The 13,531-nt window shown below is 38.4% G+C and overlaps 1 protein-coding gene across 20 annotated transcripts in view; it reads right to left on the bottom strand.

Annotated features, from left to right (window-relative positions):
- Positions 1-13,531, bottom strand: part of AAK1 (AP2 associated kinase 1) — a 165,521-nt gene that overhangs the window by 71,786 nt on the left and 80,204 nt on the right. For all 20 annotated transcript variants that reach the window (XM_014731107.3, XM_070235343.1, XM_070235345.1 and 17 more), the window contains exons 4-5: positions 2,367-2,475; positions 708-850 (exon numbers count right to left, since the gene is read on the bottom strand). In XM_014731107.3, the coding sequence (XP_014586593.2) occupies positions 708-850; positions 2,367-2,475 (252 nt within the window). The remainder of the gene's footprint in view (positions 1-707; positions 851-2,366; positions 2,476-13,531) is intronic.

The following is a 13,531-nucleotide window of genomic DNA, read 5'->3' as shown; positions in this document are numbered from 1 at the left end:
AAGGAAATTATAATGTAGAATCAGAAGAGCTGGATTCAGATTCTGGTACTGCCCCTTCTCAGTTATATGACCTTAGGGAAACCACGTAACCTCTCCGCTCCTTAGTTTCCTCAACTATAAAATGTAAAGAAAAAAGCCCCCCTTCAAACAGACAGCGTACATAAAGTGTCTAGTAAAGTACATGGCACACAGTTGGTGTTCCATAAATGCTAGCGAATCCTAACTGGGTGCCAATTCCATTCAACTAACATTGTCAAGTGACCACCATAGGACAGGCTTGGTACAAGGGGATGGTAATTAGTGGGACAAATTTTTTAAATAGTCAATTAATGGATTTTGCAAAATATGAAACAGACTTTAAAGCCCAAGCATCATTGTTCACAAGCTATTTAAATTAGCGTATTACTTTTCATGACCCTGGAAAAGTAAATTTGGGAATTTATCATGAAAAACAAAAAAATATGTGTTCAGGCATGTGATGATTATAAAGAATTTCTGAAGACTACTTAAGTAATAAAACTGATATCTGCACTGTACTGTTACTTTTTTCTTTCCTTTCTATTTTCTCTCCCCAAGCAGAATGTAAGATTAGAACTTGGAGCATGTCTTAAACTTCACTCACATGCCCACAGTATGTACACCATCCCCGGGGCAGACAGAAAATACTCCGTGAAGACCACACTTAATGAAACAGTGTGGTCTGTTACCTTCAGGTCACGGTGGATAATAGGAGTTTTGCACTGATGCAGGCGGGCAACAGCTTCACAGGTGTCACAAAATATCTGGAGCACTTCATTCTCTGTAAAACCTGTTTGTAGGCGTTGGTTCATCAGGTTGACCACCTGGCCTCCTGAGAAGGGTGCAGAGCAAAAAAGAGGTTATAAACATTCAGACTCATCACTTACCCAAGAGAATAAATATCTGTCTACAGAGCAGCAACTTGGACTAAGGTAACAGAGCTGATCACTGGCTGAGCCAGGAGTAGAACTCTGGTGTCTTGATTCCCAGTCAGGGATTTGTTTTCCTACAATTCAGTGCTTCCTCTAATGTGTCAAAACAGTTTCTTTTGTAAAGCACCCCAGATGTGAGCTGCCCTCATTATGTCTTCAAGATTAGTAGTAGAACTGACAATATGGTCCTGCTCTAGTTGCCTGGTTATATTGTCCCCACTGTGTATAAGATGAGGCCACAGGTTCAACTTGCCATATCTTTTAGTAAGAATCAGATTGCACAATAGACCCTGGGAGAAGAAAGAAGACAGCTTTATAGTCTGTACTTTAGGGACAGCTTGGTCTCTCTGGCTTCAATACTTGCTGCCTGGTCTGTAGAAATGCTACACTGACATTTAATCTCTAGGACCGAAAGACAGATGATCTCATTTACAAGATCATCCAGATCCCTGGATGCTCCTACTGCCTCATCTCTAAACATTTATTGTCCAAAAAGGAAGGAGCAGGAGGAAACCAACTGTCGAGTTCAAATTTGGGAGTATTTTACAAAACCAGGTTAACAGTTATCACAGTCAAGGCTGTAATCACTGGTTAACATCACATTTTTTGGATTAGAAACATTTAACTCATGGACAGTATATTTAAAGGCAAGGAAAATGATAGCAGAAGCAAGGGTGACTACAAAACAGGGCACCAAACAGTGAGACACTGACCCAAGCTTCTAAGTGGCAGCTGCTTAGGCCAAAAAAGTCAAACCTCCAAATAATGGTTGTATGAAATGCAGTCAACTCTGAATAAATTCATGCTACAGTCTGGATTTCCCAAGATAAATACTGCTTAAAACTCCAAGCTTTCAACTACTTAACTTCACTGTTAACAGCAGCATCATTTGAATGCAGCCTTACTGGAAATTATAGCTCTCAAGCAAGGAGGAAGGTCATTTCCATTAGACGAAAAGGATTCTTTTACCCCAGAACACAAGGATGGTGGCGTGGGTGGAGAAGAGAACACATGAGTGAGGGAGTGTGGAAGCTGAATTGTTTCTTTAGTCCATCTGGAGCTGGGTCTCTATTACGTGCCTTCATCGTTTGTTTTAAAGCATCACAAAGAACACATTCATTCTCATTCTCATACACTCTCATTCATATATAAGCACCAAACCTTCCTAAACCTAACAAAAATAGAGTTTTGTATAACCTACCACTCTGAATTGTTTGTGCCACTGATCCTTGCCATTATAGGAATAACCAAGAGGTGACTGCAAGCTCTACATCTTTTAGCCCCTTACTTTTCCAATCTTTAAAACCGGAACAACATACATTAAGGTACAATGCACATTAACTGAAATGACTACCATGTCCTTGACAATCAAAGTTCTAGAGAAATAAGAGCTTAAGGTATAGTTCATATACTTACCCCTGCAGAAGTCCATCAGAATGAGAACTTCCCATACATCACCGCTACTCACATTGTTGATACTGGAGTCAATGTAACCCACAATGTTCTTGTGTCCTGACAGGTCCCTCTGTAAAGAAGAGTTGAGAAATATATTATCAGTTACAGATACAAACAGAGACAGAATGAGCCAGTCAGTTCCATTAGGACAGATAATTTAAATACACAGAGATGACACTAACAGTGATGAGAGGTAAGACGAAGGAGCAGGGTCAAGGGCAGTTTTCCAGCGGTCTGTGAGATTCACAGCCAGGTCTTCAAGAGCAATTTTTCAACCCTCCTGAACCACAACACTCTCCTGAACTAAATTCTAGAACCGAATGCACACAGGGTGCCTACTTGCTCACTGCATTAGTGCTCCATGTAAACCAAAAGCAAAGACTCCCATCTCCAGAAACACCACAGAGGGACTAAGAGGAGAGAGACAGTATGAACTATTTAAATATGTGAATTTTTAATTCAGAAAAGTGAAACTGATGTTTTTTCCTGGTTGTAGGAACACAAGTGAATTCAACTAGACTTTTCAACTGTTCATACTGTTTCACTCCCTTCAGGAAATATGTGCAAAGAATAACCACTTTACGAAGTTTTGAAAAGACTACAATGGCATCTAGACCTAAGCATTTTGCTCACAATTAAGCCTTTCAAGCCAACTAACTGGGATATAAGATGGGTCATGCTTCCAGCTCTCTAGTTGGAACTGCATATGATTTCTCAGGGCTGCCTATGGAATTAATTTTCCAACAAATATTTACTGAGCACCTCCTATGTGTCAAGACCCATTTAGGCACTGCAAGTTGCCTCACACCTTGGTATGGTTATTTTAACATCCATAGAGACAAATCTTCATAATGCTGATGTTCAAAAAAAAATCCAAGGTCATTAGTGAGCAAAAAGGAGCAAGCTGGGTATCAGGATTTTTGCACAAACACAAACTAAGATTTTTTTTTAACTAGCTGTAATAAATTGGTTTACTTTTAATAAAAAGTGGGAGGGAAGGATGGAAAATACGTGGTTCTAGAAGAGTCACCATACAAACTTGGCAGTTTGGACCATGAGAATAGTAACTTCCACCACACTAAGTGGAGATTCAGTTGTTTAAAGTGATAAATACAGTCTCTTTTAATCTGAAATTATATACCAAAAGAAGAGGAAGCCTCACAGGATGAAATGAACACACCTGACCCCTGAACAAAGTTAAAACTCATCAGAACTTTCCTCTGAGTGAAGGATTAAGAATGACTATTGCCTCAGACAGGCAGACCAAAGGTAGAAATGTGACCACTAAAATTGACAATTGGAAAGTCGCTGGCAATCTACGTAAGAACAGTTTCAGAGAAGGGAAGGAATGGAGGTGAGAATGGAATTGGACTTGCCAAGAATGAGAGTTGAATATGTAGAGCCACTGACTAGAGATCACTCTTTCAGAACATTCTGTGTTTAAGAGAGGAGCAGCATCGAGGGAAAGAATTCTTAGAATGGGAGAGAACTAAGCACTGGAGAGTGGAAGGAGCCAGGAGAAGACAGCCTGAAGATACAGGAGAGGATGAGGATCACTGATGGAACAAAGTCCTGTAGGCAGAAGGGGTGGGGAATAAGAGCAATGTTAAAGGGACTGGTCTTAGACATTTCTTTCCTGGCAAAAAGAAAGAAAACAAGGAGGGATATGCTTATTGGTTTAAGGATGAGAAAACGGGAATCTGAGTGAGTTCAGATCTATTGTTCTGTTTTTGGTAGAGAGCAAGATCATCTTCAAAGTGTAAGGGAATAAGGAAGAAGCTTGATGAGAGAAACAGAAGGCTTAGAGCAACTGCTTTGGGCAACAAACAAGGGAGATGATAAGGCAGAAGAGCAGTCACCAGAGTTCCAGTTTCTCCGAACAGAAAGCGATTTCAGCGCTCAAGTCTCAGAGGACTATCCCTCCCTCTGCTTTTCAGTCTTACCAACTCTTCTAGAACTTGTTTCCATTTGCACAGTCCTGGAAGTAGGAAGAACTGGAGAGAAGTTCTCTGAAACTAAAATGGAGCAGTAGATCACGTCCTCCAAATGTCCACAAGGAGGAATGAAAGACTAATGTTTCTGCGTTTAACTGTTTGAAAAAGAAATCAGCAATGTTGCCTCTGAGTTTGTCTCATCCCAAGAGGAATAATAAAGAATCTGGAAGGAAAATAAAAAGCATTTGGTAGAGCCAAGAGGAAGTCAAGAGCTATTAGAGGACCCAAATTGGATAATTAACATCTGCAGATGGCATCCTACAACAGTTTGCCAAGATGTTTGCTGGTCAGTGCAAGCCCAAATTCCTGTTCATTTTGTCTCCTGCAGAGATCCTGAGATATGCCCAAGCAGAAAAGGCCGCCTCTTTGGAGGAACACTATGGCATTTACCTTTAATGACTTGATAATGCAGCACTGTTTTATAACTAATAGAGAAGATCTGTTTGAACGGCTGTGAAATAGGAAAGGTCAAGAGAAAATCTTTCTGCAAATTGAGACTGACTCACATTTAGGGTACACCGGCAGCAGGTCTCAGCAGCAACAGGCCAGAGGATGTCCATGCTTTCCCTGGCTTTAGTTAAAAGACCAGTCCCAGGCTTACAGAACAGAATGGATTCAGAGGTATGGGATGGAACCCACATTGGGGGTGCACCTCAGTTGCCACCTGTTAACTCAGGAAAAGGCAGGATGTGGGGAAAAATGCACTGATGTCTTGGCTACAACTACTATTTGGAGTATTAAAGATAAAAGTCTATATGATGAGTGGAAGTAAAAACCTGGTTTTCATGGGAGTGGGGAATGTGCAGTTAAACTATAGATCAGATCAATTTATATTACACGATTTAGGCAGCGTTAGGTCTAAAGAGATCATATTGTCATTTTAAACATTATTTTAAATTAACATTAAACAAGATTATTAAACTGCTGACAAATATGTTATTAGAAGACCTGCTTTACTAAATTCGGATATTTAAAGTGTTTTGTAGTTAGCTTATTAACTCTCATATTTAACTGCTTAAAGTGCTCAAAAACTTTTTTCAAAAAAGATACTTTTTGAAAACCAGGCCTTCAACCCAGATCCTATAGACGATCACAAGTTTCAAGTTTATCTGGAGTCCCATTTAACCAGGCTTGCAGCACAGGACAGTATTCTATCCCTAGCTTCAAAATTCCTGCAGCAGACTTCCTACTTAAGAATCTTAAGGTCTTAGAAGAAAATGGAGGACTCGATTCCTAAGTGCATCTATAAAAACCTTTATATTTATGTTCAAGAAAGTAAAGAAGATAGCATTCTAAATAGCATATCAAAACATCACTCACCTCAAAATAGTAAAACTGAGTATTGTATATAACTAATTTCCCTATACATCATTTGCTCAGGCCACCTTTCCTTGGGATGCCCACATGATGCCTGCAAATTCCTGATGCTGACAGTGCCTACATTTGCATAGAGCAAGTTTCCAAAGAGGTATATTTACCTGTTTTGACCCTCCATTCAAATATTCAACGTTTTCTGAGTTTATGACTCAGCACTATTGCTGCCTACTTCTAGAATCACACTATGGTTCCGCAGACACTTTTAACCAAATTTCAGCTTCTTCGTAACTTAAAGATAAAGGAAAGCAGTTCTAAGGCCTAGAGTTAGTTTCTCTCTCCCAAAGCTGCTTTGTAAAAGTGTCCCGCCTTAATAGTCCATCCCCTTTTTCTCTAAAACTCCGAATTTCCTTTATAACTCTCTTCAAGGAATTATTCACAGGCAAAGACTATGAAGTCGAGCACAGTAGTGAAAAGAAACACTTTGAGATCTGGGTTGGCCCTCGGTTGCACTGAAGGCCAACGTATCTAGGGCCCTATGGATTTCTGCCACGCAAGAAGTCTCAGATATTCTCCTGCCTACCCTCATACGTACAGCAGTCCTCGCTTGTCCACGGTTTCGCTTTCCTCAGTTTCAGTTACCCATGCTCAACTGCGGTCTGAAAATATTAAATGGAAAATTCCAGAAATGCAAAAGTTTTAAATTGTATGCTATTCTGAGTAGCGTGATGAACTCTCACACCGTCCTGCTCCATCCAGCCCAGGATGCAAATCATCCCTTTGTCTAGCATATCCATGCTGCATATGTTGCTCATCCCTTAGTCACCTAGCCTTCTCAGTTATTAGATTGACTGTCGCAGTATCACAGTGTTCAAGTCACCCTTATTTGACTTAATAACAGCCCCAAAGCACAAAAGTCATGATGCTGGCAGTCTGGATACGCCAAAGAGAAGCCATAAAGTGCTTCCTTTAAGTGAAAAGGTGAAAGTTCTTGACTTAATCAGGAAAGAAAAAAATCATATGCTGATGGTACTAAGATCTATGATAACTTTTATTACAGTATACTGTTGTAATTGTTCTATTTTACTATGTTATTGTTGTTAATCTCTTCTATGCTTAATTTACAAATTAAACTTTACCATAAGTATATATGTACAGGAAAAATCACAGCATACATAGGGTTCAGTACTATGTGCAGTTTCAGGATCCACTGGGGGTCTTGGAATGTATCCATTGTGGGTAAGATGGGAGTACTGTACCCTCCCTTTCCCAAGTCTTATTCATTAATTAATCTTGTACTTAATCTTGAATAGATCTTTAAAGTCACTTAGAGTCTGATTTTAGAGCAGTGCTGTTCAAACTTTAATATGAATATGAATCACCTGGGGATTTTGTTTAAAAATAGATTCTAACCTAGTAGCTCTGGGATAGGGCCTGGGATGCTCCTGGTCAGTGGTACTCAAAGTAGCAAAGACCCAGAGCAGTGCTTCTCAAAATGTGATACACAAACATTTGCTAGCTAGTCAATTGTTACCAGTCCATAAGGAGATAAGGGGCTTGCTCTTGGACATAAATCAATCAAGTCACTAAGCCGACTTCTTTTCCTAGTGAGACTTCAAGTATGAGAGAAGCAGTTCATTGCTTGGCATTCTGGCACAAGATCCTTTGAGTAGCACCCATACATTTATGGCCAACTGATTTTCGATAAGGGGGCCAAGACAACTCAATGCGGGAAAGAATAGTCCTTTCAAAAACTGGTGCTGGATAACTGGATGTCTACATGCAAAAGAATCAAGTTGGTTTCCTATCTCACACTATATACAAAAAGTAACTCAAAATGGACCAAAGATCTAAAAACTCCTCAAAGGAAACATACACGGAAATCTTCATGATATTGGGTTAGGCAATGGTTTTAGATATGATACCTAAAGTACAAGCAATCAAAAAAAAACAATAGATAAACTGCATTTCATCAAAATTAAAAACTTTTGTGCTTCAAAGGACACTATCAAGAAAGCAAAAAGACGATGTAAAGAATGGAAAAAAATTGTGCACATCATACACGTCATAAGAATCGTGTCCAGGCTATATAAGGAACTCTTAAAACTCAACAATAAAAAGACAATCCAACATAAAAATTGGCAAATGATCTGAACAGACATTTCTCCAAAGAGCATATACAAATGGCTGATTAGCACATAAAAATATGCTCAACACCATTAATCATTAGGAAAACGCAAATCAAAACCATAATGAGATATCACTTCAAAACCACTGGAATGGCTATAATCAAAAACAGAAACAATAAAAAAATGCTGGCAAGGATATGGAGATTGGAACTTTCATACATTGCTGGTAGGAATATAAAATAGTGTGCAGCTTCTACAGAAAACAGTTTGGTATTTTCTCAAAAGTAGAGTTACCACACAACCCAGCAATGTCACCTCTATGTATACACACAAGAGAAATGAAACATTATGTCCACAAAAACTTGTACACAAATGTCCATAGCAGCATTACTGATAATAGCCCAAAAGAAGAAACAATCCAAATGTCCATCAGGGTGAATAAAACGTGGCATCACCATGCAATGAATATTATGCAGCCATGAAAAGGAATTAAGTAATGATACATGCTACAACATGGACAAACTTTGAAGACACTATGCTAAGTGAAAGAAATCAGACACAAAAGGCCACATATTGTATGAGCCCATTTATAAGAACTGTCCAGAATCGGCAACAGAAAATAGATTAATGGTTGCCAGGGACTGGGGCAAGCAGGAATAGAGAATGACTGCTAACGGGTATGCAGTTTCCTTTCAGGGTGATGACAAAAATGGTCCGGAATTAGATAAATGGTGATGGGGGAATGACCCTGTGCATATATTAAAAAATCACTGAATTATATTTAAAAGGGTGAATTTTATCTCAAATTACAAAGTAAACTAAGAAAAGCAATATGATGCTGGGGGGAAAATAAACAAGCACACAAGGGTGAGGAAAAGAAAGGAAAACAAGATCCTTTCAGTAGCACTGATCTAGAGCAACCAGGCAGCCCATATCTAACACCCTGTATAGCCTTCTGAAGAGCAGTTTTCTCAGAATAATATCATTTCCTTGGGCCCTCAGGCCACCTGCAGGCAGCCTCACTGTTGATCAGCTCTTCTTTACATTAAGCTGGAAACTTCCACCTCCTGATTCTAGATTGTCCTCTTCAGAACAAAAAGAACAAGTCTAGTCTATTTTTTCACTTTCTAAACAACTGAAATGTTATTATTTAGACTCTAAGTTTTTTCTTCTCTAGGTTAAACATATTCACTTTCATTGATACAGCTTTTAGTCACATCACCATTTTGGCTGCTCCCACACTTAAACGGTTTGCTTTGCCTATATTCTTTTTATAAGAATGGTCCCAGGAAACAAACGAAATACTCCAGGCCTAGTCTGACTCACGCAAAATAGACCAGCACCATCACCTTCTATTAACTCTACTAATGTAGCTAAAAAAATTACATTCTTTTCTCTTTTGGCAGCCACATCATAGCATACTTTTATATCAAATTAACTGACCACTAAAATACTTAAGTCTTTTTCTACTCATGCTGCTTTTAATCTCTGCCTTCCCAGAACTGTGCTTAGAAAGTTGATTAAAATAAAATAAAAATCCAAGTATATGACCTTACCTTGTTATTTCTTCTCATTAGAATCAGCTCATTGTTCCAATTTGTAAAGATCATTTTGGATCCTGATTCTATCACTCAATGTACTTGTTATATCTTCCAACTTTACATTAGGTACATAATTTATAAGTCTGTCTTCTATTTCTTTAACCAAGTTATTCATTAAATATAAAATAACATAAAGCTGATGGTAAGCTGCAGTGTTTTTCTTAGAAAGTTTCCTCCACACTAATATCAAACCATTGATCAGAAACCAATATAAACAGCAGCAATTACACCTAGCATCCAGCCTAGATGCTCCATCTTGTTCACAGATCTCTGGCAAGTGTCCTTACCCAATGACACGATCCACAGACACTGGATCTACTGCACTTCCCTGAGCTCCCTATCCAGACACCTTCCCAAAGGAGGACATGATGTTGATACGACATGGCTTGTTCTTACTTAATCTGAAAACTCTGGATCCAATTACTCATCCAAATGACTATAAAACAGCTTAAAGTTTAATTTGTAAAAATAAGTCAAATATTAATATTCAAAAAGCAAAAAAACAGTAGACAATTATTTTCTACTCAACTCCTCATATAGGGAAACATCCCCCTCTCTCCCTTCCCTCTCTCTCTCTCTCTCATCCTTCAGGTAAATTCAAACAATACGTACGTACTATTTATAAGGACACAACTCTTACAATCTCTCAGAGAGGTAAGGCTGGGGTTATGGCCTCTATTTGACAGAAGTCTGAGCCCGGGGGGTTAAAAACATCACACAGCATGTTCATTAAAAATGGTAAGAAATTTTTTTAAAAAGTAAGTTGAATACATGCATTTATCTCTGCTTCCTTCTAAAGCCTTACTAAATGATATAAAGAGCTTGGTTTTTAAAAGACATAAACTGAAGACTTCTTCAGGGAAGATAGAGTAAATGTACTCTTTTCTATTCCTGCAGCTAAGTAAAACTAAATACTTCGGACATTATATATAAAACAAACATAATAACAAGAGTCAGAAATGTGGGTAGAAGGCAGACTGGCTAGGAACTTTGGGACCCAAGGAATGACGTGGTGGTGAGTTACCTGGGTTTTCTTCTTGCCTCATATATTTCAGACTGGAAACTGAAGAAGTTGGTAAGCTGAAAACACCAGGGGGCACAAAGAAAGCCTGCTCTCTCTAGTCAAACCCAGGAAAGGGGCAACCTAGTAAAACAGAAACTCACAGATACTAACAACTCTACACCAGCTGAAAACCACGGGAAAAAACTGCAGCCCCTCCTCGAGCCATGGCAGCAAAGGCCAAGTGGGGAGCCTAGATTTCCATCCCAATGAGGATGCAACAAACACCACAACTACCCCTCCCACTCCCTCACTGGGATGGGTAGTGTTAGAGAAGGCCGAGTAGGGAGTCAGGACCTTCATCTCTGTAGGTGATAAGAAGGTGCTCTTCCTTCTTCCCACTGGGGTTGTGTCAGAGGAGGCCAAGACTTTCACAACCACTAAGCAGTAACAAAGCCAACTCCCACCTCCACAGTGTCAGTAAAGGCCAAATGGGGAGCAACACCAAGGCACTCCTAACTTTCCAGCCAGGAAAGTATCAGTGGAAGCCTAATGGGAAACTGAAACTTCCACCCCAACCTAGTAGTAATGAGGAGCACTTCCTGGGGTGTTAACAGACGCTCAAAAGGAAACCTAACTTCTACCCCTACCTAGTAGTCACAACAGAGCACCTCCCAACCCTCATCAATCCTCTGTCAGAGTGCAAACCAGTTAAAACAGAAGGTTTATATAAAATCCAGAATCTCATAACATAATTTGAAGATGTTGACAATTGTTTGTCATACCAAGAACTAGGAAGAGGTGGCATCCCACATGCCATAACTAGAAGGACCCATGACTAAAAATACACAACTATGTACCGGGGGGCTCTGGGATAAAAAGGAAAAATAAAGTCTTTTAAAAAAAAACAAAGAAAATGTGGTATATACACAAAATGGAATATGACTCAGGCTTAAAAAAGAAAGAATCTTGTCATATTCTACAACATAGATGAATCTTGAGGATATTACAGTAAGTGAAATAAGCCAGTCACAGAAGGACAAATACTATATAATTCCATTTATATGAAGTATATAAAATAGCCAAACTCACAGAAGCAGAGAATAGAATGGTGGTTGCCAGGAGCTGGAGGGAGGGGAAAACAGAGACATGCTATCCAGCAGGTATAAAGTTTCAGTAATGCTAAATGAACAAGTTCTAGAGATCTGTTGTACAACATTGTGCCTATAGTTAACAATGCTGTAAACTTAAAAATGGTTAAGATGGTAAATTTTAAGTTATGAGTTTTTGACCACAATAAAAAATTTATTTTTAAAAGAGTAAAATTAAAATTAAATAAAAATTTAAATATTGGCTTAGAAACATAAAAAGAAATCTTCAAAATTGAAATAACTGCTTAGTTGAAAATCTATGAAACATATCCAAATGAACTGAAACTTATGCCCACAAAAAAACCTACACATATGTTTATGGTAGCTTTATTCATAATTGCTAAAACTTGTAAGCGACCAAGATGTCCTTCAGTAGATGAATGGGTAAACTGTGATATATCTATGCAATGCAATATTATTCGGCTCTAAAAAGAAATAAGCTATCAAGTCATGAAAAGACACAGAAGAATCTTAAATGCATATTATGAAATGAAAGAAGCCAATCTGAAAAGACCACATGCTGAATGATTCCAAACTATATGATGTTCTGAAAAAGGCAAAACTATGGAGACAACAAAAAAATCAGTGGTTGCTAGAGGACTAGGGGAGGAAGGGATGAACAGGCAGAGCACAGGGGATGTTCAAGGCAGTGAAACAATTCCTTATGATACTATAATGGTAGATACATGTCACCATACATTTGTCAAAACGCATAGGATGTACAATACCAAACGTGAACCCTAATGTAAACTATGGACTCTCAGTGATGATGTGTCAATGTAGGTTCACTGATTATAACAAATGTACCACTGTGGTGCTGGATGTTGATAGTGGAGGAGGCTGAGCGTGGAGGGCGGGGGATGGGATATGTGGAGACTGTACTTTCTGTTCAATTTTGCTGTGAACCTAAAACTGCTCTACAAAATAGAGTCCATTTTGTCAAAAAATTATACAAAGCAATATACTCAAAAACACTCTAGATAAATCAAAATGGAATTCTAAAAAAAGTTCAAGTAACCACAAGAAGACAGGAAAAGAAAAACATACAAAAAATAGTGAAAACAAAAAGGAAACAAGAAATAAAATAGGAGATTTAGGGCCTAACTTATTAGGCCTAACAAATAACCACATTAAATGTAAATGGTCTAGATATACCAAGTAAAAGACAGACATTGGCAGAGTGGATTTAAAAACACAACCCCTCTATATGCTGCCTACAAGAACTCACTCAAAAATAAGACAATATAGGCAGGCTCAAAGCAAAAGGATAGAAAAATACACACCCTGCAAATTTGAATCCCCAAAAACAGAAGTAGCTATATTAATATCAGATAAAGTCGATTTCAGAGCAAAGAAAATTACCAGAGATGGAGAGGGACATCAAGTAATGACAAAAGGGTCAATCTATCAAGAACACATAGCAATCCTAAACGCACATGCACCAAACAACAGAGCTGCAAAACATGTAAAGCAGAAACTGATAGAACTGAAAGGAGAAAGACACAAACTACAATTATAGTTTGAGATTTCAACACCCCTTCCCAACAACCGATAGAACAACTAGACAAAAATCAGCAAAGATACAGAAGAATGCAACACCATGAACTAACAGGATCTAATCAAGATTTATAGAACACTTCACCCAACACAAACAGAATACACACTCTTTTCAGGTGCCCACAAAAGATATATCATGATAGGCAATATCCCGGGCCATAAAACAAACCTCAATTAATACAAAAGAAATGAAATCATACAGAGTGTGCTCTCCAACCACAACGGAATCAAGCTAGAAAGCAAAACTGAAAGATAACAGAAAAACTGACAAACACTTGGAAACTAAACAATATACTTCCAGATAATCCATGAGTCAAGAGGAATTCTCAGGGAAATAAAAAAATACATTTTTTTGAATTGAAAATTGAATTGAAAAATAA

This window comes from Equus caballus, chromosome 15, assembly GCF_041296265.1.
Source record: "Equus caballus isolate H_3958 breed thoroughbred chromosome 15, TB-T2T, whole genome shotgun sequence".
NCBI lineage: Eukaryota > Metazoa > Chordata > Mammalia > Perissodactyla > Equidae > Equus > Equus caballus.
The sequence above is the reverse complement of the archived record's forward strand: the minus strand, read 5'-3'. Positions and strand labels throughout refer to the sequence as shown.